This window comes from Leptonychotes weddellii, chromosome 2 (genome assembly GCF_054177405.1).
Source record: "Leptonychotes weddellii isolate Sample4059 chromosome 2, ASM5417740v2, whole genome shotgun sequence".
Classification (NCBI taxonomy): Eukaryota; Metazoa; Chordata; class Mammalia; order Carnivora; family Phocidae; genus Leptonychotes; species Leptonychotes weddellii.
This window is the reverse complement of record NC_138370.1, coordinates 58471366-58493117: the sequence shown is the minus strand read 5'-3', so window position 1 is coordinate 58493117 and position 21752 is coordinate 58471366. Positions and strand designations below refer to the sequence as shown.

The 21752-nt window shown below is 37.7% G+C and overlaps 1 protein-coding gene across 1 annotated transcript in view; it reads left to right on the top strand.

The window, feature by feature from the left end:
• Positions 1-7467: 7467 nt before the first annotated feature.
• Positions 7468-21752, top strand: part of RXFP1 (relaxin family peptide receptor 1) — a gene marked incomplete at its 3' end in the record, with an annotated part of 37274 nt that continues 22989 nt past the window's right edge. Inside the window, exons 1-4 of the mRNA XM_081813103.1 lie at positions 7468-7586; positions 11365-11470; positions 16334-16405; positions 19340-19411. Coding sequence (XP_081669229.1) covers positions 7544-7586; positions 11365-11470; positions 16334-16405; positions 19340-19411 — 293 coding nt within the window. The remainder of the gene's footprint in view (positions 7587-11364; positions 11471-16333; positions 16406-19339; positions 19412-21752) is intronic.

The window sequence follows — 21752 nt, the reverse complement described above, 5'->3', positions numbered from 1 at the left end:
CTTTGGGAAGACAGAAGGGAAGGTAAAAGCTAATTACTAAAAAGCTTGTGTGTTTGAAGATGTTGCTGTTGAAAAAGGGATCTCCCCGGAAAATGTATGTTCTCTCTTGGGGAAGTGTAAGCAGGTTTGTCCCGTTTCTTTCTGCGTTCTAAAATTCCCCACATCTATCCTGATATCACCTCTTTTTCTCCTCTTTTCTCTCTCTCTTTTTTTTATGTGTGTGTGTTGTGTTGAGGTACAATAAGGTAGGAAGGGAGAGAAAAGGAATAGATTAAGAAAAAGAAAAGAGGGGCTCCTGGGTGGCTCAGTCAGTTAAATGCCCAACTCTTGGTTTCAGTTCAGGTCATGATCTCAGGGTCCTGGGATTGAGCCCTGCCTAGGGCTCCGTGCTCAGAGGGCAATCTGCTTGAGGTTCTCTCTTCCTCTCCCTGCCCTTCTCCGCCCCCACCCCCCGACCCCCGCTTGCTCTCTCTCTCTAAAATAAATAAATAAATCTTTTTTCCCCGAGATTTTATTTATTTATTTGAAAGAAAGAGAGAGAGTGAGCGGGAGAGAGAACACAAGCAGGGGGAGTGGGAGAGGGAGAAGCAGGATCCCCACTGAGCAGGGAGCCCGATGCAGGGCTTGATCCCAGGACCCTGGGATCATGACCTGAGCTGAAGGCAGATGCTTAAACTGAGCCACCCAGGCACCCCAAATAAATAAATCTTTAAAAAAAGAAAAAGAAAAGAGAAGCAGCATAAATAACTACACTGTATGAATTTGTTGGACCTAAATGTTGCAACCAAGGCCATATACAGTGAACCCCTTAAATTAGAGAGCAATGGTGAGGGACAAAGGATTAGCACAAGGCCCCAAACCCGTGATTTTAAGCACTGCACTGTAAGTTAATGGTAAAAATGCAGCACATTGAAATAGTTCATTTGTAAAAGTTAAGTTCAATACAGGGCCTGCTAAGAGCCAGAGTGAAGGAAAATCAACATCTACTGGCACTGACCCAACCCCTTAATCTCATAAATTTCCTAGCAGCTGTGAAACACTAACCACAGCAACAGCCTTGTGTTCTGGAATGCTGTCACCTCACCTGATTTCCATTGCTGTTTTCTGAGGTCTGGGTGGATGTCTCAGAACATGAACATGAACATAGGGTGTGTACATTCCCCTCCTACAAAGCCAGCAAGGCGCTGGCAGCCTGCAAGGAGAAATTCTTCAGACCTTTGCAAACCACTTCCTCCCTTGCTCTGTAGATACACAACAAACTTGCCTATAAAAATAATTAATGCCTCGGGCGCCTGGGTGGCTCAGTCGGTTAAGCGACTGCCTTCAGCTCAGGTCATGATCCCAGGGTCCTGGGATCGAGTCCCGCATCGGGCTCCCTGCTCCGCGGGAAGCCTGCTTCTCCCTCTCCCGCTCCCCCTGCTTGTGTTCCCTCTCTCGCTGTGTCTCTCTCTGTCAAATAAATGAATAAAATCTTTAAAAAAAAATAATAATAATAATTAATGCCTCAACATAGCCAGAGCCAAATGACTTATCTTACTTGTTTTATTTATAACATTTATAAATATATAAAAAATCATAACATAAATATGAAAATTAATTTGTTTTTTAAATTAATTTTTAGTAATATTTTAATGATTTATTCCATAAGTAACAAAGCAATGAACGTAAATTTCAGTTAATAACTACTTCTGGTTGTTATTTTAATGAATTTTTGTATAGCTCACGCAATTCTGATGTAAGAGCCTCAATAATGGAAATGAAACAGACAACAGAAAAATAGGTAGTAAACAGTAATACCTAGATATTTAAAGCCAACATCACGCAAAAGTTGGAATTCTGTAGGTAGACTATCAACTGATAAATCATGTATTTGACTTAGAATGTGAAAATAATTCTATTATTTTAACTCTTTAGTAATTTTTAGTAATCTGTTTCACTTAAACTTCTTAGAAGCAGTTTTTCCACCTGTAAATGGAGATGACAATAATGATCAGATAGAGTTATGTGGACAAAATAAAGTACCTACTACAGTGTAGTAGGTATTTGCTAAGTATAAGTTTTCTCAGGGCTAAGTGCTAATATTCAATTTCTCTGCTAAAATGGGGGAATCAAGGGACGCCTGGGTGACTCAGTTGGTTATGCATCTGCCTTCGGCTCAGGTCATGATCCCAGGGTCCTGAGATCGAGTCCCACATCGGGCTCCTTGCTCAGCGGGGAGCCTGTTTCTCTCTCTGCCCTCTGCCCCTGCTTGTGCTTTCTCTCTCTGTGTATCTCTCTCTCTCTGACAAATAAATAAATAAAATCTTTATAAAAAATTTTTTTTAAATAAAATAAAATGGGGGAATCAAAATCTCTCACAAAATTCTCCTTTCTTATATCTAAAGATATGAACCAAGCTTTTAAAAATAAAAACTTGCCAAAAAGCCAACAAACACGACCAAACCAGGAAAGGGGGACAAGCCAATGCCATAAACCAAAACCTGACAGCCAAGGAAACAAATAGAAAATTCTGCACTCGATCTTAGCCAAAAGGCCAAGAAGCAATACAAATAGATAATTCTGGAGCCCAGACGAGTAGAACATTTTGTAAGGCTCCTGACCCTGTCCCCAGAACCCACATGGGAGATGCAGAAAAATGTTGAAAAGTGTCATCATTTCTGTAGCAAGACCACAAAACTAAACTACACTGAAACTCAGTTTCAGAAAAAATGCACTGCTTTGTTCTTACTCTTGAGATTCCACTTGAGCTCCCAAAATGCTGTAAATGTCCAATCACACTTAAACCATATTTTAATCCAATAATTCAAAGGGTCTCTGTATCTATCAGGGTTTTAATGCATAAAACAGAACCCATTCTAGGTATGTTAAGCAGAAATCAGATACTTACAAAATTCCCAGTCTGGCTGGGACTGGGCGTCTGCAAGGCTCCCCCTGGTGCCATTGAATCCAACAGCGCACCAACATAGCTGCAATCCAGAGACTGAGACAGTGGCTACCACCACCACTGCTGATCCTGCCGCCCTTACCACTAACACAACTGCCTCTTCACACCCACAAAGTTGCTGGTACCCAAATTGCCCTGCCGCTGCCGTGATTGCCTCTTAACACGGTGTCTCTGTTTTAGACATACCAGCAGGAAAATGATCTCTACCTCTCTTCTAGCAGCGAAAATATCTGTGAGTGCACCCCATCCTGGCCGTGAAGGAGATGAGAGATGTTATTGTAAGCTTTTCAGTCTCTGCTTTCCAGGAACACACCAATGAAGGGGGAATTGAATGGAGGTTGAGCAAGTCAATCTACAGTATCCACCACAGGTCCATTGCAGCTCTACAACACAATGGCCATGTTCCTCGTGATCTACCCCTTCAGTGACTCAATCAGTACCCATTAGGATTACCCTCTCAACTTTATTTAGCCTCAGGCAACATTGAGTCTGGATTCAGTCAACAATCTGGCAAACTACTGCTTGAGCTAGCACACTGAATCCAGAAACCTGTATTAATGAGCTTAGCCCAATCCAAGTTATAGTCTCTCCTCCTGGTCTAGCACGCTCAGAAATTGTTCCTGCACAATTTCCTTGGGTTTCTGTTTATCTAAAAGAGCAAAATCTTTTGGTATGTCAATCTTCACTTTCTAAGTCCAACTTGTCCTTGGCTTCTGGGATGTGCTTATAATAGGCTGGGGGTCAAAGAAGAATGCTTAAAGTGTGGGGTCTGGAGAGACTTCATAAGTTATTCACCTCAAGTAAAGTAACTCACATGTCTCCCACAAACTACAGCCAACCTCATGGGACAGGGGAAGGGAGCTACTTCTGCTGAAGGAGAGGTTGCATGGGCTAAGGATTTAGAGTATTCAAATTCAACTCAACACATTCAAATGTCCCATCACAGTTCACAGGGTCTCCTTCCAAACCAGTGTCCTCATGTTCACTTAAAAGAGATAACTACACATGAATTAGGTTTATACTATAAACCTGGTAACCCATTGGATCAGATTCTATCTGATTTGAGGTTACATCAACTCTGAGACCACAAGAGATAAAAGATTATCTTAGAGTGGTCATGGAAGCTCCCTGGTTCTCTGAACTTTTTCGAACTGGTAATGTTAAACCCCGGGCATATCATTTCCTTGCTTTAATCTCTCCAGGATATCTCCATAGCTATCTTATTCCATAACCCTTGAAATTCCTCATTTTCATTCTAATGATTTATCATAACAACCACTTTGCCAGAGTGCAGCCTTCTAAGAGGCGTGTCATAAGGAAGCCATAAATGATCATTTAAGTAACTCCTTTGTCACAGTGTGCCATAACCTTTGAGCATCCTATTTCCTGATAGTAACAGTATTGCCATTATCTTCAAAACCAACCAGGTCAGATCATCAATCCAATGTTTCCATCCTTGAGAGTCTTTATCCACAATCTCTTCTGGGAGAAGGAAACAGAAACCACTCCAGATTGGGGTCTGGGGAGGAGCCCTTAAGAGGAAAGAGATTTCATACAAAGAAGAAGGTGTTTATAGAATCATTGTACAGGCTATAGAAGCAGGAGTTAAGAGTGGGGACAAATCACCACATGCAAGCTCAAGATCGAGAAGCATCTGCTACTGTTGCCGCTGGTCACTAGTACTGCTAATCATCTCTTTACCTGTGAAACTGAACCGTGAGGCAGGCTACAGTAACTGCCCCAACTCGCGCTGGAGACCCACAAGACGGGTATCTACAAACGTCCAGTCTCACTTGCGTGCATCCAAACGGTAGAAACATATCTATAACAAGAACCCTAGCTGCTCGAGGTCTGGAAAACATAGATTTGAGTTACCAACTTCTAAAGAACACGAAAGCATTCTGAACCCAGTATAGAACAGAGGAGGAGCAAACTGCACAAAATCCACCATGGTTTCAATAACTTGTAGTCTCTGGCTGTACAAGTTCAGTCTCTCCAATTTCCTCCCCTTCTTCCTGTTTCTCTGCCCGAGAAGTTATCCTCATGATGTCAAAGGCTGGGGAGGCACCTTGAACTGGTTCCTGGGTATTCGATGGCTGGTATTTGCTATTTCTAGGATGTTGTTCCTGGCCACCTAGTTACTGGTGCCCAGCTGGGGTCTCCTGCTGAATGGCTTTAACCTCAGGCAATAATGGCCAGCGCGGGGCCTCCAGACGACTCTATTTGTGCCGCAGCACAGCCTGGTGACATCGGCCCCAAACACCATCAAGTTTCTGGAACTGGGGCGTGCACCCTGTGGCGACAATGGCCCAGAGCTGTGCACCGTGGAGTTTGTGGACAGGCCAGTTCCCAGTGCCACCCTGACCCCCAGTCATCCCCCTCCAGACCTGCCTAATCAACACTGGGGACTGGACTATGTCTGAGGGCTAACCACTTTGATCCTTTGGTGTTTCAGCCTTACACATATCTCACATATCCCCCCGGGTAATGCCAACATTCACTGGGAAGTTCGATTGGAAAATAGATTTAGCATGTGCATTTCTCCGGAGGTTTCCGAGCAGCCTCGTGGTGCCCAACCCTCCACAGGCGAGGGCCCGCCCCGAATGCGTGACGAGCGCGGTAGCACAGGAAGGCACGATGCGTCTGCCTGGTTGGAATGAAAGCTTTAAAGGTGTTCCTGATTTTTATTTTGGAGGAATCATGTTGTCTTTTGTGAAATAAAATTTGTATTCAAATGAAAAGTAAAAATAAAAATAACGGTTTTACCAACGCGGTTGGTAAACTTGAGGGCCATCCATCACTTATCTCCCTCTGAATTGAGGTCACATTCTATTACTTTGCTACCTTTATTTTGAAGTCTTCTGTAACAGACAAGTTTTAAAACTAATGAAGCATGCTAAAAGAAGGAGAATATTTTAAATACAATGTTTAAATAATCTCTTCTTTTCATGAGATTTCTTTACAAAAGGAAGTCAATTTTACGAGTATAAATAGCATCTATGTTACTATACCTTTCCTTTTCCAAAGATGATCTTCATGGAGGAGTTAATGAGTGTGGAAAAATAAAAAAATAACCTGGAGAAGGGGGGAAATCGTATGAATTATATTTCTTCAGATATGAGCATATTCCCAGAAATTTAACCTTTCAGTTTCAGGCAGTTTGATAGATTGTGGGGACCATTCATCAATCCAGAGAATTTAGGAGGAGTAACAAGATTATATGGAAAAATATAATGAATTGCATCTTAGAAATGTTGAATTTGAGATGTTGTAGTAAACCGAGGAACCATGGTTCAAGACATGGATCGAGACCATGTCACCAAATCTACGCAACTGTACAAAGTTGTAATATCTGGATTTAAGTCTCAGATTTGAATTACACATCCATGGCAGAAATAATTTATAAAGTCAATGCTAGATTTGGGGCACCTGGGTGGCTCAGTCAGTTAAGTGTCTTCCTTCAGCTCAGGTCATGATTCTGGGGTACTGGGATTGAGCCCCAAGTCAGGCTCTCTGCTCAACGGGGAGCCTGCTTCTCCCTCTCCTCCCCACTCCTGCTCTCTCTATCTCTGTCACTCTTTCTCAAATAAATAAGTGAAATCTTTAAAAAAAAAAAATCAATGCTAGATTTAATACTAGTTTATAAAAACAAGATAAACTTTATAGTTTTTATCATCTGCTCATATGTTTATGCATCCTTAAAGAGTCCTGGCAACATTCTGAAAAATTTTAGAACCTCTGGAAAGGATCACATTCAAACTCCCCCAGTAGGGTAAAGGCTTGTACCATCTGCAAAGATCTCCAGAGAAGTTGTGCCTACACCCCCATTCATAGTCCATTCTATCACATGATTGGCTTCATTGTCTCTTATGTTTAAAAATAACTAAGGTCATAAGTAATTTTGAGAAAAAAAAAATATTTTCTTTTTTTCTCCCCAAAGAAAGACATTTACTATTCTTGTGGGTTTTTTAAAATTATACAGGAGTTGAATATCAAAATCAGAAAATATAGATGAGAAAATATGGTAAGCATTCAGAAGAGAACTCCTCTTAAAACCATCCATGTGACACCATAGTGCCCTTTTAAAAAGAAAAAAAAAAATGGAATGCAATCATGCTGGGCATGTTATTTTTTTCTTCTTTTCTTTAACAATCGTGACTGTCTATCCATGTCGACACACCTCCAACATCAGTTTAAATGATAGAAGAAGACTGAGGGAATCATAATTAATACGCTAGGAACAGTGTGTTGTATTTCAATACTTAAGAAAGTACTGTTTCTTTAAATGTGGTTCAAACACTACTTGCTGAAGAATCACCTACAGTGCCCATAATGGAGACTTGGGGACCCATCTGGACCTATAAAATCAGGACCTCTAGGTGGGGGACCCAGAAATTTGCATTTGTCAATAAGCTCCCAGATGATGTTTATCTCACTAGGTCTGAGAATCTCTTGTTTCTTTTAAAGGGAAGAACTGTTTTCCCCAACACATCAGAATATTTCTGTTTTCTTGAAATTTTCTGCTCTCTGATTTTTATTTTAGGAGACAACAATGGATGGCCTTTGCAATTTGACAAGTATTTCACCAATTACTACAGAATGACTTCCCCATATCCCTTTGAGACACGAACATCTAAATGCTGTAAGTAATCAGAAGGATTGAGTCTCCTTTTCCATGAGTTCATAAAAAGATACCATGTTTTTAAAAGTTGGATCCAACATATTTTTTTTAAATGGTAAACTATAGTTTTCTAACAGCAAACTCTATTAGACATGCAGCCTTAATTTGGGGATTTTATTTAAAAGTGACTCAGGGATCTTAAGTATAAAAGCAATATATCATGCCAGATATTGTGAACAAAATTAATGTCCATCAGTCAGGGTTGCTATCTTATGTCCCTTTTTCACCATCATTATAGACTCTGATACAAAAGAAATTGTAGAAACAGAAGAACAGAGAAGCTGTTCGCATTTTAATATTTGCAAGTGAAAAAGCTTCTGGGGTCTAAACTACTTTAGAACTGCAAAAAAGCCTCATTAATTATAACCTGCTATGCTTAGTCACATGCTGAAAACTTCCAAAAACACGGGAGGGGCTGTGGGAGGGTATAACCTCAGGACTGACTGTGATATTTTAGAACAGGAAGATCTCATAAACAACTCCTTTTAAAGAAATTTTGTTTATTCTAATAAATTATGCAAATGTAAATTTGTGCCTAGGAGTTATAATTTGGTCCTTGGTTAGATAGTGGGGGGGAAGGGGGACCCTTTACAATAATTTTTCCTTTATGTTCTATCACAAATTGTGAAGTCCAGCTTTTTAAAAAAGGTTTAATATTTTTTTTGTCTTCAGTATTCAAATGAGATTAATAAAAAGCTACTAACAGTCCCCAATTTAAGGGTGCATACATCCAACCTGTAAACCCACAGGCTACTCAGCAATCTGTCTCAGCCTCACATTTTCTCACACAGACCAAATTATTTGATCCCTAAAACTTTTTGGGAAAGAAAAAAGGTAGCAGGTATAATTTACCTGCTGATATAATGCAAAAAAATTAATGGATTATGCCATGTTATCTCAAAACATAGTTATTATTTTTTTTGTTTTATTGGATAGTCTTTTATTTTCATTTCTTAAATTTTAATTGAATCTTTTTATATCTCCTTATTCCCAACTGGATTTTAGGCAATTTACAATAAAAAATATGGCTACTAACAGACTTAAGCCATTAGTATAACATATAAGACAAAAAAATCAACAGTGAATGGGGAAAGGAATGGGAAGAAAAATTATATAAGGAAATCCTCACTGAGAAAAGTTCAATACCCGTGTCCAAAGCTTAGTTCTGAATTTTGTAGTCATCAAGCTAAAGAAGGAAGATAATGGGTTGCATAACTTTTATAGCCTGGCTTGTAAAGCAAAAACAAACAAATGGTGGGGAAAAATAGATCAAGTCAGCAAGAGAGATAACTTTTTGCCTAATCTTGAACTCTGGGAGAAATGTGTCCTAAGTGTAACTAATGGGAAGAATGGAGCTATACATTAAATGATATATCAAAAAAAAAAAATTTATCAGTTTTTGGTAAAGAACAAATATGTAATTTTCAATTAGAGTTCTTTAAAGACAGTTCAGGAAGGGTGGTAATAAAAAAGCAGTATAAAACAGAATGGAAAGTGTAGTGTAAAATTTGGGGGTGAAACTTAAAGTTCCTATTTTACCACTTTATTTAAATCAGATTATTATAAGGATTTATTGGAAATTAAACTAAGAATGGCTTATAATAATTTTTGGCTGGTTGAAAGAATGTGAGGAATTCACATTTATAAAGTCACCTCTCAGGAACAATATCATGGAAAATATATCTATCAACATAGTATTAGAGTTCAAATTTGAGGGATATGGAAAGTACAAAGATTTAGAAAGAATTGTTTGTTTACTCAACCATAATTTCACCACTCAGAGGCTACCAGCATTAACCTGCTGGCACATTATTCATCTTTTTTATTTTAACATTGTTGAAATTTCCTGTACAAACCATTTTTATCATATTTTCATTTAGCATTTTAGCATAATCAGGTATCCATGCTGTTACAAGCTCCTTTTGAATATACTATATAATATATTTTTAAGTGTCATAATGTGCTTAATCATTCTTTTGATGTTGGATATTTTGGTGTTATTTTTTTCATTTTTCCCTATTACAGGTAACCCTGTAATCAACATATATGAATTATCTTAACTCCATCAATATAAATGGAAAAAACATGCTGGAAGTAATGCTAATTTCACTCCTTCCATTTTTACCCTTCCTAGTTTCACTCTCAAAACCTCCACCCTCTTTCCCAACCCACATTCTTCCCAACCCACAACACTCATGTTGGATGTGGCTTATAACTTGGAGACAAAATCAGTTTTCAGCTTCTGAGATCCACAGCCAAAATGGTTACTTACAACCATAAAACTGTTTAAAAGTCCTTGGCGGAGACTCTGTTTACAGAAAACACAAAACCTAAGTTATGATTTTGATCTCTTATAACCCTGTAAAATAGGCGGTAGAGTTATTTGGGAGGAGAGGAAGAACACCTGTCATCCCATAGCTGAGCAAAGGGATATTTACTAGGTCAAAGTCTCCTATTTACTAGCCAACTGTGCTCATTAACAATCATCCACTAGCTTTGTCATAGAAATCTCTACTTTGCCATTAAGACACTTTTCTGCTCTCTGGAAGCTTTACTGTAAAAGATCAAAAACTGGAAGCCTACAAGCAGAAAATTCTCATAGAAAGTTTTGTTTGTTCTGTGATGTTTTAAAATATTTTGAGTTGGCTATCCTCATTTTTTAAATAGGTAATTATCTATACAACATTGTATTTCTGGCTTCTTATGAAAAAGTTGTTGACTTGGCTACATGTATTCCTGTCCTAACATGACAACAGGAGAAGCTGGTCCACTGGGACATCTGGACAAGGCCTACACCTATTTCACCAGTCCCCTGCAGACATGAGTCTGTAACCTCTGCTCTACGGGTTAGGGTTTCAAAGTAAATGTAGAGGGGAAGCACTCCTCATGGTTCTCATTAATCAATCATTCCCCACATAGGCAGGAATCAGACTCTATTATACTGACTAACAATCCTATTCTACTATTGAGCTAGATGAACACATCACTGCAAGTCTCTAGTAGACTTTAGAACTATGGGATCACATCTTTAAGACTATGACTGCAGTCCCACAAGATGGCCAAAGTCATACATCCAATTCTCCCTCTTCCTGACACTAGCAGGGAGAATAGAATGGCTGGCTATGCATAAAAAAAGTTCACTCCCACAAATGACATTTTAGACATCCTTACATCCCTACATAAGCCAAAAGAAGATCATTTAAAAATAATCCTTTAAAGAACTCCTGAATTTTCCAGAAGAAAAAAAAAAAAGAATTCTACCAACACTATAAGTTCATGTTTAGTTCTCTTTCTCACTAGTTAAAAATGACTTAGTCTTCCATTAAGGGTTTGATTATGCTATTAATAAATACTTTATTCTTAAGTAGCAGCTTTAATATGGACATTAAAGCCCATCACACACTATCATGTCACCCCTGGACATAACCACTCTCCTCGGGTGAGTAAAAGCAGATGACTTCATTCATTTTGCAGTAAATAGAGAAGAGCAGTCAGCTATTTACAGAAATGCATGGGCTGGTAAATGTGTCTGTTTTCTTATCTTAATGTTGTAGCATCATTTTAACATTAAATTAAAAGCAAACTTTGTAACCTTAATTTAAAGCATTGCCCATATTGCTTAGGTAAAACACTTTTGTACTAAATAATTTTCTCATAGCTTTTCATTTCTTTCTTTTCATTACCCTCCTCTTCCTGGTCCCTCACTATCCCCATTCCTTACAACTTCCTCCTTATTCAGTGGTCGGTTCTGTGCCCATGCAATGTCTTTGCCGAGGTTTAGAGGTTGACTGTGATGAGACCAATTTACGAGCTGTTCCATCAGTTTCTTCAAATGTGACTGTAATGTAAGTAGAAAAGAATGGCTTCATCCTGACAGCCAGAATAGCACCTGTAAAATTGTATCATAATTAAGGCCTTGTCATTATTAATGCATTTTTATTCAAAGATGATGTCATTGCTCTCGGTCAATTATAATGATTGCTGCTATTTATTTTACATTTATTAAATGTTAGGCCCCACTCTAAATTATTCTATATATTAATTTATTTAGTCCTTCATAATAAGCCTATGGAGTATTTAGATATGTAACTTATTTAGACCTTCATAATAATCCTATTTAGTATTTAGTATCATATTTTATCTAAACAAAAGATGTCATCATTTATGTGCTACTAAAGAAAAAAGACTGCCATTTAAACTATTATATAGAGTTTTCTTATTACAAGAACTGACATTTATTGAAAGCTCTTTTAGACTTTGTTGGAAACACTCTTATCTATGAATAAAAAAAGAAAACAAGTGAAATAAATTGGATAACATATTCATTTTTATGAATTCATATTTAAAATCTAACTCTTCTGAATCACATTTGGCACAGAGATGTTGATGTTGTTTTTTTTCCCCCCACGAGTAACTCAAACTTATGTATGTAGAAGAAAATTATCCTCATAATAAGTGGTTTGTTGATCCAGTACTAATTTGAATTCAGCAAACTTTAGCAACACAGTCACACACATTTGTTTGAAACTTTTCAAAAGAAATAAGGGGAGGGTAGATACTTTAATCCAATGTTTTTGCTGAGTTTTTTGTTTCATCCAGATGTTTTAGTGCTGTATGGCTCTGACTTTTGAATATATGAAGACAAAATAGGAGTAATTCTTAAGTTTACAAATAAGTCCTGCCTTTGCCAACCCAAACCACATAACAGAGCAGCTCATATGCTTGAACTATAAGAGGCAGAGAGAGCTAGAGCTCAGAGTTCCTGTAGACAATGGTGGCATTAAATTAACAAAATCTGGGTGGGTTTACTCAACTGAGTAAGTAAGACCTAAAGAACTTATCCAAATTGGCAATGAGCTAAGAACATCAAGCAGGTTAAACCACAAAGACTTGTTTTCCAAAGGAGGTGACAGTCCCACCCGGACTAAGGATAGCATTCTATCCTATCCTCAAGTCACCAGAGCTCTTTTTCATAGTGATTAGTCTTACTAGAAAACAATAATAATATTTTACTAGAATAAAAAAATAATCTGAGGTTCTGTGGAGAGTTTCCATGATTTAAATCATGACTTGACCTGCTTGGTATAAAACTTGAGATGATTTCATTCTATTTTCAAAGAGAAACATTTATCACCCCCACTGTTTGTATCAAATTATCAGAAAATTAGTCAAAGAATACCCTGATGCTGCCAATCTCATTTTTCACTTTCCTAAAAGTAAGAATTGAATCCGTTCTTCTACAACTTAGCCAAACTTTGCATAAGAAAGGAAGAGAGGAACAGAACTGGAGGGATGGAAGAAGATAGGCAATACTAACCAGAAGGTGCATGCCCCGAAAGAATACCCAAAGGTATTCGGATTCAAATTAAAGTAAAAAACTGTTCTGGCTCAGTACATTCATACATACATTCATACAGCCATTAGTACAACCATTCGTACATATATTTATAAAGAAGTGCGTGCACTCCTGTGAGCCACCAGTTTTCAAGCCTTGGTATAGAAACTGGGATGGGACAGCTCCTCGTGAAGATGGGCTATAGGAGAGCAAGAGAGAAGGAAGGGTCCAAGATGACTTCAGAGTTTCCATCCTGAGTAATAGAGTGGTGGGAGAATGAGGAGACTGGGTGACAGTAAGTGGGAAAGATTAGGACTCCAATTTTAGATGCCTTTTTCAACTTGAAGTTAACAGGTCAGTCAGTAGAAATTCTCAACAGGAATTTGGAGATGGAGAAATAAAGCTCAGGAGTTTGTGTCTGTAACACTTTATTAAAAAAAAAATAGTAATTTCTTGTGCTTTGGGCTGAGCAGCTTGATTCAGGTTGTCCATTTCTACTTTACTCTGCAGAACTCCGACTCAACATCACACCTCGCCCCAGTCTTCGTTCAATTCCATAGAGAAAAGGAACTGTGGGCTTTACAGCAAATACATTAGAAGAGTAAATATCAAATTTGATTACTGAGCTCGTTGCATATTTTGAATTGGAACTCTCATAGGGAAATGTCAGAAATGGACTAAATCATATATAAGTATCAAAGAAACCAATAATCCAAGTAATATGTATTGAAGTTGGGATTTTTAAGACATTTCACATAAACGCAATTGAACAAAAGAGACAAACAAATAAATATGATTATTTATGCATTGTTCTGGCTTCCTAAACATTAGTTTTGACTGTGTGAGGGCTGACTATAAGATCCTAGAATTCAATCACTAAACTACATAATCTGATTGTAAGAACTTTATCAAAACTGTGGCTAGCTTTGACAATAATAATTAAACTAGGTTAGTTTCTCTCTTTCGCATACACACACCACTTTGTAAAGAGTCAGACTTGGAATATTACACTTTAAAACACAAGAATTTATCATATTAAAAAGTTTTTTGGTTGTCCTATTCAGTGAGAATAATACCACCTACCTTTTTCCATTTCAACAGGGTATTATGAAAATATGGAGAATGCTATTTGTTAAAATATTTGACATCATTTGGAAAGAAGTAGCCTATAAATCCTAGGCACTATCAATAAAAAAACCAACTTTCTCAGAAACATTACTTAGGAATCCTTAAATGAGCTTTCCTTCCCTCCAGAGTAACCTTCCCACTCAGGTGCAATTAGCCTCTTCCTCTTGGATTCTCTCATAGAACCCCACTTGTGTCTCTTTGAAGCACATCAAACATTCTTCCTTGCGCTATAGTGATTAGGGTCCTAATCTTCTCTACCAGAAAAAGGGAAGTGCCATAAGCTCAATGGGGACCTACAACTTGGCTTTTCTATATATCCTCCAAAGTTCCTAATGGAATATAATAAGCTCTAAACAGTGTTTTTTAATTGAAGTCAAAAGAAAATAAATAAAATAAAAATAAAACAAGATGATGGCCTTTTTAGCCCTGGGCTATAAAACTGAAGTCATGGTCCAAAGAAAACTCTCTATTTATAGACAAAATATGTTCTTTGTCACCCAAATAGAGTATAAGCTTCTTAAGAGCAGTGACATTATCCTTTTCTTCCAAAGTGCAAATGGAATTCAACATATGTTGAGAAAATGAATGAGTGAACGAATGAACACATTTTTGAAAACACACTAAGCTTAATCCATATTTTTAAATCAAACTCAAATATTCAACTGTTCATTTTTATACAACACAAACATGTAGTACATGATGTAAAGCAGAATTGAAGATCCAAGCCAAGGAAGAATGATTAGTAGAACAGGAATTCTCAATTAGCTAACATAAGGAATGAAAGAACATTTAGTGATCGCCTGGCAGCTAAGAAAGATTTCAAGAGAGAGTTCGTAGTTAATCAGCCTTTGGCATTCATTCATTAAAAACCACTAAGTGACTGCTATGTATAGTCCAGAACAGTGTTTCTTAAATTTTTTTTCTTTTCATTACTGCCCCCCCAAGCCCTTTTAGACATTTTTTCCTATTTGTCCCCTCCTGTGAAATTTTAATAGAACACATATACTGTATCTCTGTTTATGTATACCTGTTCTTCATCCATTTAAAAAGGTAAGATGTTTTTTCCCTCCTTAAGAACCGGTTTTCACACCTCGGAGCAATAACATACCCATTGAGAATACATGGTCTCCTAAACCCTAGAATAGCATTTCTCAAATTAGATTCCAAAACTGTGTCCTGAGGAGTCTGAGAAACTATTTTGCCTTAAGAAGTCTTCATTTGATTATCAAGTTTAAGCAACACTGGTCCAAACCAACATAACAACTAACACTGGTAATGCCTACTGTATGATGTTGTCATAACCTGAGTCCTTTTTGCCTATCAAGCATCTCCAAAGGTTTATCCCACAGCGGACAACCTGCACACAATGCAGTCTATTGTTCACTTAACAAGGAGCATCTGCTCCATCGTATTATATAAAGACAGTAACAACTGCCTTATATTATTACAGGTCATTTAGTACAAATAGATGCTTTCACAGTTAAAGAGACTGACAAGGAAAGATTATGTATGGTTCATGCAAGAGACTCCAACTGCAATGGTTTGGGTGTTGTTCTATTTGGTTTGGTTTTTTGCTTCTTTAATTTTTTTTTCCTACTACCTCACATTGCTTTTCTTTAAAAAATTAAAGGTTTAAATCCTTCCCAGTACAACCACAATTATGTGGACCTGGTTTGTGGCAAGCTACATATCAAATTGTGATTCAAGTGAATCTATACAATTTACTAGAAATTGAAATGAAATCACATTGAATAAAGACGGTTCAGTTGTACTTACCATTTGACAGTTGCCTTCATAAAAAATTTTAAAAGGAAGTAAAGGTAGTGGGATGTGAGCAATGCAATACTGAAGAATATAAAATTACTTAAGTTCTTGAATGTGCTTTAAACAGAACACACTGTTTTTATTGCCACTTCAAAAACGAGATGCTTTCTAGTGTCTGTTAAATAAAAAGAGGAAAGGAAAATGTAACTGACAGCTGTTTTCCCAGTTTCATTACTTTTGTGTTTTGTTAGAATGACAATGTTGTAACCTAAATTTAAGAAAAGATAAATATCTGTAATAATACAAAACTAACAGTTAGACCTAGTTCAAATGGTACTATGGATACGAGAGTAACATCATGAAATAAAATGTTTCCTGAAGGCTGGTGCTAAAGTAAATGAAGCTTGTAATTATTTATACTGTTGTAGTATAAAAGTAAAGAAAAAAACACTTTAAGAACCACAACTTACATTTATTTCAGGTCACTTCAGTGGAACTTAATAAGAAAGCTTCCTCCTGATGGCTTCAAGAAGTACCATAATCTTCAGAAGCTGTAAGAAAATATTTAATTCCCAGTGTTAAAATTAACTCACATTGTTTTGGCCTATCTCTTCCCACTTCTGCACGGACCAGCACTACACCACTGTTTAAGTCTAATGCCTCCTCAGGAAATTATTTAGCTGTTAGCTAGAGACTACCAGGCAACTCGTTTTTTTGAGGAGTTCTAGAAGCCATTCTAGAAAAATTACAGATACTTATTTCCAAAAAAACTGGAGCACGTAAGTTTTGAGTTCTCCTGCCACACGCTAGCCTGTGAAGAATTTTCTTCCACGTTTGCAAATTCAGTCTCCAGCTAAGAGAGCAAGTTGTGGTGGTTTGAAACCCCAGAGCATGTTGTTTGGGGGACTTAATTCCATTTTCGTATCTGCCGTGCAGGTTGCTTTATTTTCGCCTCAAGTAGTATCTGACATGCTAGGTTCCCATCAGTTCAGCATTTTCATGTATACTCCAAAAATCCATAATGGCCCGGGGTATGTTTACCTGTTATTTAGTGCAACTCTGTGACTAAATCATATCATACTTGAACTGTTGGGTTTAAATATCCTGTGCCTGAATCATGCTAACTAGAAAACATCCCAGAATTCCTAGTTTCATTTTCATACTATGTCGGTTTTAGTTCTGGTTTTACACTGAAGAAACCTCACACCTAGATCTATATCTATCTGTACATTCTTCTTTAAGAAAACAAATAGAAATAGAGCAAAATCAGAAGAAAAATTAATCTACTTCATCCAATGAAATGTACTCAAAACCCAGATAATCTGCAAAAAAGTATGTTTCATATTAAAAAAATAAAAATTTCAATAAAAATGACTTTCAAAACTTTATTCTGGATGTTTAACAGTCAGCAGAGAAGAGCTTTTCAAAATTAGGCCTTATGTAAAAACTTCAAGAGGATGCTTCGGTATTCTATTTTCTGATTTTTGGAGACTGAAGAATTTTTTGGATCTGTAGCACCACCTTATGTCCACATGTCTAAAAGGCGTTAATACTCCCAATTTAAATATCAAAATTCAGGTTTATATAACACAGTAGTTTAGTATTTTTACACAATAAACATTGAACTAATTTTTTAAAGATTTTCTTTTTAAGTAATCTCTACACCCAAAGTGGGGCTCACACCCACAACCCCGAGATCAAGAGTCATGTGCTCTACTGACTGAGCCAGCTGGGTGCCCCAAATTACTTCTTGAACAGCCAGTTTGTTTTAACTGGTAGATCAAAATAGCCTAATTACAAAAAAAATTCTACCTGATTATTAGAGATATAGCTTTGCTCAACCTCCATGCAATACAGTCTATTAATCACTGATCATTAAAATACTTAGAAACAAATAAACACATGCTAAAGCTTCTCTGTGTATTAGTGAAAAAGATGCATTCCCTATTATGTAACTGGAACCACGGCATGTTCTGTGAAATTGTTAAAAGCATAATAAATTTAATAATAACATTTTTACAATCAAAGTTAGGTTTTCTTGCATGTTCGAGAAATAGGGAACCCCTTTTAGTCAAAATTTCTAATTAACTAAGAATTCGTTCATACTGAGGGTGCCTGGGTGGCTCAGTTGGTTAAGTGTCCAACTCTTTTTTTTTTTAAGATTTTATTTATTTATTTGAGAGAGAGAACATGAGAGGGGGGAGGGTCAGAGGCAGAAGTAGATTCCTGATGCGGGGGCTTGATTCTGGGACTCCGGAATCATGACCTGAGCTGAAGGCAGACGCTTAACCAACTGAGCCAACTCAGGCATCCCGTGTCCGACTCTTGATTTTGGCTCAAGTCATGATCTCAGGGTTGTGAGATCGAGCCCGAGTGGGCTCTGTGCTCAGCAGGGCGTCTGCTGGAGATTCTCTCTCCCTCTGCTTCTGCCCCCCCCACCCCACACTCGCTCTCTCTCTCTCTCAAATAAATAAATCTTTTTTAAAAAAAATGTGTTCATATTGGTTTCTTCCTTATTGCTCCTAATATTTATAAATATATACATATATATATACATATATATAAACTTCAGAACGCCCTAAAGGACAATGATGACCTGTATTCAGAACAAGAAGTCAGGCTCAAAGCCCTTACTTTGTCATTTCTTACAACCTGGGGCCAGTACACGCAGAGGTACAAAACTTTGCAAGGGTGCCTTTGATGCATTTGCTTGCGCTCTGGTACCTATTTCCTTTGACCTCCAGTTAACCCAAGGCCAATCATCCTGGATGACTAGTTAACTATTTAAGACTGCATTCTTGTCTTGACGTGCCAGTCTAATTTATATTCTTCTAGTCCTGAGTCTTTTTACTTCATTTTTTTCTTTTGCCATAAATACTCCTTATAAGCTTCCTCAAACACTTTTTGGAGCAAGGCTTGGGGTGTCAAATTAATGAAATTAAAGCTGACTTGTTGGGCAGATTTGTGATTAACATAGAATATGATCCAAGGCCTTAAAGATATCACATACTTGTACTTTTGCCAGATCTTTGCTAAATGCCGATCTTCCTATTATAGCAGGAAATGTTAAAAAGTCGGACTTCTGGGCCTGTTTGATAATTGAGTGCCTTACTGTGCATTAAATTTTTACTTATAGAAAATTCAAATATTAAATTTTAACTATTACATGTTCATCTTTATAACTAGAATTTCTAAATAAAACTTGCCTAATCATACCCGAACTTAATAGCAAAACAAAATGACATGATATCTAGTTTCCCTAACTTATTGTGCTATGCTTACCTTTTTTTAATTAAAAAAATGTTTATTGCGCTAAAATACATAGGATGTAAAATGTACCATCTTAACCAATTACAAGGTACATTCAGAGCCATTAAATACATTCCTATTGTGTTACAGGCACCACCACCCATCCAAAGAGCTCTTTACATCTTGCAAAACTGAAACTCTGTTTCATTATGATTTTTTTTTATAATTCTCTCCACAGGTGCCTGCAAAACAATAAGATTAGATCCATATCCATCTATGCGTTCAGAGGACTCTACAGTCTTACTAAACTGTAAGTACCCGTGCCAATTACTTTGCCCATTCCACAGTTTGTCCATTGCACACAGCCCTCCTGCCCACATCTGCAGAAGGGTCAGCACAGCCCTGTGCCCTTGGGGTTCCGACTCAGACAAGCTTCTGTGTGAGTCCTGAATTCAACAGCCCTTATTTCTTCACATCTTCATCAATACTTCTTATTTTCTGGGGGTTTGCTGTTTGGGGATTTTTTTTTTCTAAAACAGCCATCCTAATGGGTATGAAGTAATATTTCATTGTAGTTAGCAAAGCTTTTTAAAATCGGCTTTCTCAAAGTTCCATTTCACTGAGTTTTACTAAGCAGCTGAACCTAACCTCCTGTAAGAAGTAATGGCATGGAAGTATAACCAAAACTCGCATAAATCAACAACTCCCTATATTTCTATTCCTGCCCCCCTTGCTTTCTATCTTATACCACTTTTTTTTAATCCTAATCCAAGAAAGTCACTCCAGTCAGATTCCTAGTTTGTGGCATGAGGGTTTGGGATTGAGGAAAGGCTGTCTAATCATTTCACTAGCAAAATGGAAGAAGGGCCCTGGAGACTCAATGTCTTAAGAGTAGCCACTTTTGTCAAGTCCTCTTCCCTTCTATCCCATCCCTGCTCTTTCCTGTCTTGGCAAATCACCCAAAGTCGATATTGGATTCATTCCCATTAGACTCCTGACTATCTTTCTCTCTAATCCCCCATGAATCTGTTCAAAACTTCTGCTTGGTTTAATGTTCAATGGATGTGAAAGATAGTCCAGATTTGGTATAAAGTTCAACAGATGTGAAGAATAGTACCACAAATTTTAAAGGGTCCTCCATCTCCTTCCATGGTTACTCATAGCACTGGAATATTGTTTGGTTGTTAAAGATGTTACATACTTCCAGGTTATCAGCGATAATCATTGGATTCCTGCTTTTCATTCTTCCATAAATATTCATTAGCCCTTATAGTATGTAATTTTTCAGCTAGACACCATGGGGAGGTGGGATAGAAAGATAAGTCAGACAGGCTGCCTTCCAGCAGCTTACACCCTAACGTCTCAGGTAAAGGGCTATGCTACCACTAGAGAGAGGCATGCCTCTTGCAGTCCAGAAGCTTACGATCTAGGGTGGGGAAACAAAACCAGTATGCACACAACAATTAAAGAATGATGAAAAGAAGTTCCTTAATTAAATCCTAAACCTTTGTTGTTCAGATCAAAACCGCTATTAAGATTCACTGAAAGGGGCGCCTGGGCAGCTCAGTCAGTTAAGCGTCCGACTCTTCATTTTGGCTCAGGTCATGATCTCAGGATCGTGGGATCGAGCCTGGCCTCATTGGACTCTTCACTCAGAGCGCAGTCTGCTTGAGATTCTCTCCCTTTCCCTATTCCCCTCTCCCTGCTTGTGCATGCACATGCTCTCTCTCACTCTCTTGCTCTCTAAAATAAATAAATAAAATAAATCTAAAAAAAAAAAGATTCACTGAAATGAGTGACCATTTGGGGTCTGGAGCAGTGAAGGATGACTCAGGAAAATAAACAGGACTGGGCTAAACAGATGGGTATAGGATATGGGAGTGGGTCAAATGTACCTAGGGGATTGCTATTGGCTTTAAAAGGAGACCTCTGAGGCACATGCACCCCAATATTTGTAGTATCACTGTCCACAATAGTCAAGATATGGCAAGAGCCCAAATGTCTATCAAACGATGCATGGATAAAGAAAATGTGTATATATATACAATAGATTATTACTCAGCCATCAAAAAGAATGGCATCTTGCCATTTGCAACAACATGGATGGAACTAGGGGGTATTATGCTGAGGGAAATAAGTCAGTCAGAGAAAGACAAATACCATATGATTTCACTCATATGTGGAATTTAAGAAACAAAACAGATGAACAGAGGAGAAGGGAAGGAAAAACAAAATAAGATAAAACCAGAGAGAGAGGCAAACTATAAGAGACTCTTAACTATAGGGAACTGAGGGTGGCTAGAGGGGAGGGGGTGGGAGGAGGGGTAAGTGGGTGATGGGCATTAAGGAGGGCACTTGTTGGGATGAGCACTGGGTGTTATATGCAAGTGATAAATCACTAAATTCTACTCCTGAAACTAGTACTACACTATATGTTAACTTGAATTTAAATAAAATCTTGAAAGAAAAAACAAGTAAACAAATAATGAATACATAAATATAAATAAATAAATAAATAAATAGAGAGCCCTGAGGTGGTCATGAGAAGTGTTGTAGTTATTCTTTACCCTTCCTGTGCCTAAATGGGGTTCCAGGTTTACAGGGGAGGGAAAGAAGTGGTTCTAATACGGGCCATCATCTCTTGCTATCCC